The sequence below is a fragment of the Agrilus planipennis genome, unplaced genomic scaffold (assembly GCF_000699045.2).
Source record: "Agrilus planipennis isolate EAB-ADULT unplaced genomic scaffold, Apla_2.0 scaffold24, whole genome shotgun sequence".
NCBI classification, from domain to species: Eukaryota; Metazoa; Arthropoda; class Insecta; order Coleoptera; family Buprestidae; genus Agrilus; species Agrilus planipennis.
Window position 1 is genome coordinate 777,047 of NW_020439076.1, and position 9,349 is coordinate 786,395.

Genomic DNA, 9,349 nt, shown 5'->3' on the forward strand with positions numbered 1-9,349 from the left:
CAAACTCTTAACCGGTGAGGAGCGTATAATCCGTACAGTACTGCACGGAAAAATTGACCATTTTATCCACTACAATTGCATTGCTCAAATGTGCTGTTATTGGTACCAATTACTACTGAAAATATCAACGAGATGTTTATTTATATTTGAAGACATATTATAGGCTTTAGCGTTTATTTTCGACTCGCACTACTGTTCATGACTGAACAAATTTTTTGGCAGGTACTGTATGAAAAAGTATGTTTAATGAACAATAATCGAGAGTATAATTAGCTTTTTTCTCCCTACCTACGATTTTGTCAGCGCGCATCCAAGACATTGGAAGGGGCACATCGCTAGGGAAAGTAAATGAAGTATACACATAACATGTGCTGTTATTTCTAAGCAAAGGTATAACAAACCAAAAGATAGTAGTTACTTAATGGCACCTAATAAATCACCCTAAACCGAGCAACATTGGTTGCCTATTTTAATTTTTCTGGGTCATGTAGCTACCAAAAAAAATCAAAATATTTCTATTTGTTTAACATCTAACAAATCGAGCTGCGTGCATTTTTTAAGAACACCCTAAATTATCATTTACCCGAAGCGCAGGTTCTAACTCATTACTATATGGCTGGAATGTATTTAATAAACTTTAATAATATTTAAACGTTAAAAGGTGTATTCTCGATGAAACATTTTCAATAATGAAGGAAAAGAAAGGNTACTCAGGATATAGCTATAATGACAACAGCAGGGATGAATTGCATATTATGAATGTAGGGAGAGCAATGTTGGAAAGTTTGGGTCAGAAGTTCTGTAAGGATAACCAGTGTAGAAGAATGATATTATTTAAGGTATCGGGGAGAAGCATAGTGTTCAATGGGGTGGAAATATCAGGATGGGAAGAAAAAAGACAGGTAGAAGTACTATACAAAAGATATATAAAATGGGTTTTGAATTTAGAAAGATATGACTATGCAATAAGAAGTGAGATAAGATATGGGAAGAACCAATAAATGTTACTACCCTTAACATACGAGGAGGGATTGGAAAGACTGGAAGAAGGAGATATAAGAAAATAAATTTGGAGGAGGAAGGTAATAGAAATGGAAATAAAAAGTATATATGATAGAGAAAGAGAGAGAACCTTAAAGAGATTCAAAATAAGTCCGAAGCAAATGNCGTCAACACATAGTGGCTTTCCAGCTTGTGTTGATCGTGATAAAAATGAATTAAAAGAACAAATTCCTTAAAACAACCAAAGGGCGCCAGTACATACACATAAGTATTAATTTGAAAATTAATTTTCAATTTTTTTTTCAGTGTTCAATGGGGTGGAAATATAAGGATGGGAAGAAAAAAGACAGGTAGATGTACTGTATAAAAGATATATAAAATGGGTTTTGAATTGAGAAAGATATACACCCGACTATGTAATAAGAAGTGAGACAAAATGTGGGAAGAAACAATAAAAGGGGTAGTAAAATAGAAGGAGGAATTGAGAAGACTGGAAGAAGGGGATATAAGGAAAAAAATTTGGAGGAGGAAGTTAATGGAAATTGGAATAAAAAATATATATGATAGAGAAAAAGAGGGAACCTTAAAGAGACTCAAAATAAATCAGAAGCAATTGAGAGAATGGTGTTGGGAAAAGAAAAAAGTTGAAACATTGGGGGGAAATAGATACAAGGAAATAATTAGGGGAGTGGATTTAAGAAAAATAGAGGGATCTACATGTATGGTGGGTATGAAGGGAATCATATGGAGGGACCGGCAGGGAGAATAAGTGCCGAAATATATATTTAGAAGAAGGGAGAGAAATAAGCGTGGTAGCAAGATTTAGGGCAGAGAACGAATGTAGGGTTTGTGAATATTGGAAAAAGGGAGAAGAGAGAAGATATAGGATGTGTAAAAGAGAAGAAGAGAGCTTAAAACATGTATTGGAGGATGTGAGAATGGTAGAATATGGGAAGAATGTTATTAGTTGGTGAATGAGAATGAAGTCATTTAATGAGAATTTTAAAAAATAGAAATAATTTTTGAATTGTAAAGGAGAGGAATCGCTAGGAAAGTAAGGGCAGGTTTAAGGAAGATATATTAGATAATGGCAAAGAAATTTCGTTCATGTATAGTTTTATGTTTGTGTGCAAGATATAAGGGTGTAAAAATAAAAATGCGGTGAAGTAGTAGCAGATTTAGTTTGTATTGTAGTTATAGGATAGAAATAGTAATATTATTTATAATGTTAAGTGTATAGTATAGTCAGTGTTGCAGAAGGAAATTTTGAAAGTTTGGTGTAAGGATTCACGTAAGGATAACTTAAGGTTTAATAATGATTACTTCTATATTCGCAAAGAAATATGATTAATACATTGTAGGGGATGTGTAGAGGATTAAGTTCAAGATAATTAGTGATTATAATGATAATTAGTAATGAGCAATCGGCACCTTCAGTTTTGGTCTTGGTTCTGCTTTCCAACAGCGCGTCTTCGCCTTGGTCTTGTTCTTGTGAGATCGGGTCTTGTTTTTCTTTAACAGTTTGTTAAATGTGCATGACCGAGGCAAATGAATACAATACTATTTTTTGTACTTATTACTAGAAATGTATAAAGGGTGGAACCTGTCTTTTAGCGCTTAACAAGGAGATCGTTCATAATATTGATGATAAAGATTTTGTAGAAGAAACTGTTTGAAACGTTAGTTAGGAAGATTGCTAGTATTTGGTTACCCAAATCATCGTAACGATATTTTGTTAATTACTGTGATGGACACATTATCCCCTTTGTATTCCATTCTTGTTTAAATTTTTTCAAAAATATTCGCGTGGTAAATACATTTCTCACTAACTGCTTTCTTATCTGCCGTCTTTACCCCGTAATACTGAAGCTACGATAAATGAAGGGATCATCACAATTTCAAGAAAAACTATGTACTATGTACATCCACCCTGAAATACTACAGCGATAGTTTTTTGAACAGTAAAAGCCATTAAACAATGTTTGCTATTAAGTCCTTTGGATCCTTACTGAGTTGCGTAAATTAATAATAAATAATCAATGAAATAAGTGGTCTGTATTCTGTCGAAACTGCCAGACGCGGATCGCGATTTCGTTCTTTTTGGATCTCATCAGCGCGTCGCAGGCAGCTCCGACAGAACACAGACCAACTTTTACCTGCTGTCTTAACAGTGCGTTTTAGAAAATACTACAAATGGCGCAGTAAACGCCATCTGTAGCACGATGCTACATTTTAGGATTACGTATGCTCCATCAAGGTCCACTTGTGTGGATATCTACTTGCTGAAAACGAATCCCGGCGTAGCTAACCTCAACGTGATAGGCACGTTAGCTTAATCGAATAAAATAATTCTAAGTGGTCTGTATTTTTAATAATCAATGATATTGTAAAAATAAGGCAGTTTTTCGTTTATTGATGAGTTTCCCTGTGTAGCCGTTACGCTACTGTTTTTCACTAAGAACAAGCGGTTTTAGAATTTCTTATTTAATTGAGTGTTTATAAATGTGGTCAATCTGAAGCAATATTCTATAGTCCACTTTTCTAAAAAGGATTATAATTTCGTCCCGAAAACCACTTTCCCAGTATAATCCATCTGGCGTGTTTAGAATTATTCAGGCTACTAATTCACGGTTCCTTTTAAGTTATACGTATGTATATATACAAAAAAAAAACAGAAAGGCTGTCAACCCGGAACGGTGAGTTTTCGCAACGGATAAAAAATTGTTGTTTTTGTTTTGAATACCCCACAAAGCCATCTCGGTTATTGAAGTTGTAATAAAAAGGAGTTTAAAAAATGTGATTAATGCGTAAAGCTTTTGAAAAGGCGCCGCTATACAGTAGGTCGCGTTTGCAAAAACGTCAACACATAGTGGCTTTCCAGCTTGTGTTGATCGTGATAAAAATGAATTAAAAGAACAAATTCCTTAAAACAACCAAAGGGCGCCAGTACATACACGTAAGTATTAATTTGAAAATTAATTTTCAATTTTTTTTTCACTAGAAGTTACCTCAAATTAATGAAAAAAAAAAATTGTGGCTGCTCTCGTAGCTTAGTGTTCAGAGCATCGATGCGTAAAGCTACAGGTACCGGGTTCGATTCCCGGCGAGGTAACTTATAGTGGAAAAAATTGAGAATTAATTTTCAAATTAATATTTAATAATAACCACTAAGATTTTCAATATACAGGTAAGAGATTCGTCGAACACACGTTTCTTTGTCGGAATTTCAAGTGAAAAGTTGGTGAACATACGGAATATCTATTTGAATATATCCCCTGCTTCCCTGAAAATTTCCCTTAACTAACTTCAACCCTTTCCGTTCTTGGGCGCCCCTAATAGTACAGTGATTTGGTTCGAAAAATAGTGGTTACCTGGAAAGTTTTCCGGGAGTTTTGAAAATTGGTAATTTTATAGATTTTGATGTGCTCTCTCCTAATTTCGACTTTGCCACCTCGTATTTATGCCGCTCGCGCCGCCATATTGGAAAAATGGCGCCAAAAAGCAGTTTTTTGACAATATCTCCTTTCCGACTCATTTAACGATAAAAACAGTTATATACAAAATGAAACTAGAGACAATTACCTACAATCTATGTATGTACCTTCTTTTAATAAAGTTAATAGTTTAGGCGTACCAGCGCCGCAAAGTGTACTCCAACATGCATTTTTGCCAAAATAACTCATTTCCACACAACCTTGAGATAGAGTAAGCGGCGCGTTTTTTTTTAACGTGGTATTCGCAATAGGCCTAATCCACATGCAATTTAATATCCTGAAATTTAGCGTATTCTCCTTCGCTTTGTTGTTCTTGATGGACCAGGTGTTGCAAATTCATCGTCTGCAGTACCAATCGAAACGTCACAGGCCGGTATTTTCCGACATGCAATGTGAACCACTTTCGAACTCAGTCCCACCAAAAGTTTATCCTTATTGTCCATTCTTTTACGAAAAGTCTCGAATCCTTTTTTCTTTACTTCAATCACTTCGCTTTCTTCCAATGTATTTGCACAAATAAAACGGTTTACTGCATTAGAAGCCATGGCTGTATAAATGTAAACGGCACTGTGAAACGATAGACGTATACTGATGACTCAGACTAAATATTTCTATTGAGCTATACCAAAACACGTGTTGGAGTACACTTTGCGGCGCTCGTACGCTAAAACTATTGACTTTATGGAAAAAAGGTAGATACCAAAATTGTAGGCAATTGTCTCTAGTTTCATTTTCTATATGTCTGTTTTTATCGTAAAATGAATCGGAAAGGAGATATTGCCAAAAAACTGCATTTAGGCGCCATTTTTCCAATATGGCGGTGCGAGCGGCAAATATACGAGGTGGCAAAGTCGAAATTCGGAATGAGCACCTCAAAATCTATAAAATTACCAATTTTCAAAACTCCCGGAAAACTTTCCAGGCAAAACTACCAAATGACTACTGTAATGTAATATCGTAACTTTTTTTTGCTATTTTTAATCACCCTGTAGCGAACTACATTGCTGCATGATTACCAAAACAAACTCCTTCATTGTCATTATAAATAGACTAATTTTAACAAAATAACAAATAATTACTTAAACAAATTGTTGTTTCTTTTGTATGTTTCCAGTAAACTTCCATGTACTATCGCACGTAACGGAACAAACATTGATATTGTTTACCAATAATTTTCTTGTGGTTAATAGTGGTCATCTGCGTTGTGCAACAACATTAACCAGATAAGACACGCTAAATTGGGTCGTAATACTAGAGACTAAAATAAAACAAAATAAGTGTATAAATTCCGATGTTTATGTTGAAGACTGGCAGATAAAGTATTCGACGAGAGTATCCGGCGAGCCTATGTTGCTGTTCTTCAGGTTTAATATAGTGAGACGTAATGAAGCGATGAGTGATTGCAAAGTGCAGTTTGAAAAGACTTTAAACGAGAANAAAGTAGGAGAGAGACAGATGTCGAACGCTGCCGAACGCGGAGGCCGATTGTGCCTCTTTGTCGCTCGTTCCGCGCTCTCGCTTGCACTTCAAGCCTTAAATGGTGGAACGCCTCAGAGCGAGGTAACGCCGCATGAGTCATGTTTTTTCGTGCGTGCAGCCGGCTCCATCGAATTATAAGATGTTGTCACGTCAAAAAAGTTCAAATTTATTTCTGAAAACATCAATCAAGTAAGTATTGTAATGTTTATAATAAGTAAAAACTGCCTTGGATATTGATAAAAAGGCATAAATTTTTACATTTTCAAATTCGTTATTAGCAGGTAAGAAAATATGGACGGAAGTCATCAACGGATTACCTGATTTTGACGGGAGTTGACGGGGGTGCACTGGATTCAAATTGACTCAATAGTTTTGGAAATACGATCATGAGTCAACGAGCCAGGACAAGCTACTCCTTGGAATTTGATTTGTACAATTTTTGGGGCAAAATTATCCCTTCATCTTTTATGCTTGTCATTATTAGCGTTTCACGTTAGTGTCAAATACTCAATAATGTTCTTTTTGGTTCACTATCACGATTCTTTTGTAATTTATACTCCAATATGTACCCATTTAAATATTGAGTTACGTAGAAAAGCACTTTGAGAAAGACTAAGAAAAAATAAATCTGTAGCCACATTAAAAGAGAACGTAACATGAAATTCCATTTTTCTCGAGCGCCAAAATATGTAAAATGTTCATTTCGTTGAGAAAGTCAGTCTAGTGAGCACATGACGGTGACATCGCGATGCGGTAAGCAATAGGCGCCGCGCCGCCACCTGCTACCTCGTCTATCTTTTTCTTTATTGGACGCGTCGAGACGTGGTCGACGCCCGTCGTTTCAAGTCTCTCTGTCTTCACTACCTCCCTGTCCTCCACCTTCGCCACTTCCACCACTAGGATACGCAGCCGATTGAAAACATAACAGCTGTGCCAGAGGACACACCGCAATTGAACAACTCACTTAGTTCAGAAAGATTGAAAACGTAGTCAGATGGAATAAAGAGAATGAAGATGACAACAAAAAAGAGTTCCGGATCCGCTAGATATTAGATCCAAACTAGGCACTTAGCCTATCTCTAATCATCATCATCATAAAGTCGTCAATCCTAAGACTAGTTGGACACGCACCACGACTCTTTTCTATCCTGACCTAATCTTCACATTTCCCTAAAACTAAAACAACCCACATCCTTAACTATTTGCGAACAGTAATCTAATTTAGGGCTTCCTCTACTCCTCTTAACTCCTGTTTCTGCCTATATATCTCTGACTAGACCTTCATGTCTGAGAAGGTGTCGTCTGTTCTATTCTTTCTATCTCTTCATTTCTAACCTTCTCTATCCACAGTATCCTCATCATTTGCCGGTAACACCACATTTCGAACACTTCTAACCTTTCCATTTCCACCGCGCCCACCGTCCATGTTTCGCACCCATACAGCGCCGCGCTCTAAACATACACCTTTAACAATCTTTTTCGAATTCCTTAACTAACCGTTCGCGAGCAAAGAAGTGACTTATTTTTTTTAAAGGCGACTCGACCCTGCGCTATCCTCTGCTTTAAATCCCTACTGCTCCTTCCGTCCTGCCTTATCTGACTTCCTAGATACCTAAAATCAGCCACTTCTTCTAATCATTCGACTCCCATCTCTAATATCAATTTAACAATACGCAAGATGGATTTTTCCAATTCTGTTATATAATTTAATTTCAATAAAAACAAAATACAATTCATCGGCATCGCATTTTCATAAAAAGCGGAACAAATTTAATCAATTTAAGTGCGATATATGGGCATATATTTCACTCTCGCATTTACCAGACTGATTAGTTTAATTTGCAGATTCGCCCTGCTCGTATTTATAATAACGACCACCGGTTTTTTTATACAGGTAACACACGCTTGTACACATAAAATGATTTTTATTTTCGCTAANTTTAAGTGCGATATATGGGCATATATTTCACTCTCGCATTTACCAGACTGATTAGTTTAATTTGCAGATTCGCCCTGCTCGTATTTATAATAACGACCACCGGTTTTTTTATACAGGTAACACACGCTTGTACACATAAAATGATTTTTATTTTCGCTAATATCACATCCCGAGACAAAATGCGAGAAAAATACAAACGTACCTATTCTCAAACTGTAAGTCATAAACATATGTACGTGAAAAGAAAACCAAGAAGAAGTTTCAGAGCTTTTGTGACAAAAGGATAATAAATTTTATTTTTCAATTAGCAGTGGCTACAGTTCTGCGCTCGAAATATACATACAGCCACCTGTTCACTAACTTTAAACTGTGCGGTGCGCGCGCAGTTTCCGTTGCATGCTTATGCTTTACTTTCAATGAATCAAAAGAAGGTTAGAATAGTAGCGTCTAATAGTATTTTCTACATGTCTACATAATAAAATAGCTTTCTTACCTGTATAATGTCTGTTGCTGCATAAAAATTCTCAGCAACTGCGGAGGGTATGCTTCCGTTCGAAGTTTTGGTCGGTATTGGAAAATTCTGAACGTCGTAGGCTGGCGCTCGAGAGGTGGGGGGTCGCGGTAAAGTTAGATTATAAAACGAAGGCGATGTGAACTTGATTTCCTCCGGAAAACTGTTCACGCTCGTGAAGTCTGAAATGATAAAAGGAAATGGCTTAAGTTTGCAGGTATTTGAATCTCAAAAGCTAAAAGATCAAGAGTAACATTTTTGGAACGTTTTCGGCTATTTCAACAGTGTATGCAATTATAAAAATATAAATACTTAATCTTAAAATGACGCAGAGGCAAAATAAGATCAATTACACTAAGGAACATAAACTTTGGTTTGGTGAGTTCAAGAAGGTGAAGTCATTAGTAAATTCTAGTAATTAAAATCATTTAAGTATATGTATCAACTAAACGTTAAATGCTGGTAGATGGAAAGAAGTACATACATTTCGTCTAGGTCAGTATCTAGTGAATTACTGGACTAAAGGAGGGTCATTGTTTTCAAATTTTGATATGATGTCTGATGGTTGCATATTAGCATTGAAAATGTGTTGGTCAATTTTTGTGTAAATTTTCCCGGTTTGTAAACGAACGTCTTATAGAATAGGTTGAACAGGTATACTTTGTTTAGTTTCTGTAGCGATGCGACCTTCAGTTTGACCGGCGCAAAGTAGAAAAGAACAGCACTAGGCCAGAAAAGGAAGGAGACAACTCTCGGCCAAACTCTTAACCGGTGAGGAGCGTATAATCCGTACAGTACTGCACGGAAAAATTGACCATTTTATCCAGTACAATTGCATTGCTCAAATGTGCTGTTATTGGTACCATTTACTACTGAAAATATCAACGAGATGTTTATTTATATTTGAAGACATATTAAAGGCTT

At 36.1% G+C, this 9,349-nt stretch overlaps 1 protein-coding gene across 1 annotated transcript in view; it reads right to left on the bottom strand.

Annotated features, from left to right (window-relative positions):
• LOC108741434 (discoidin domain-containing receptor 2-like) overlaps window positions 1–9,349 on the bottom strand; it is a 388,424-nt gene that overhangs the window by 54,112 nt on the left and 324,963 nt on the right. The window contains exon 12 of the mRNA XM_025977248.1: window positions 8,408–8,607. Within this exon, the coding sequence (XP_025833033.1) occupies window positions 8,408–8,607 (200 nt within the window). The remainder of the gene's footprint in view (window positions 1–8,407; window positions 8,608–9,349) is intronic.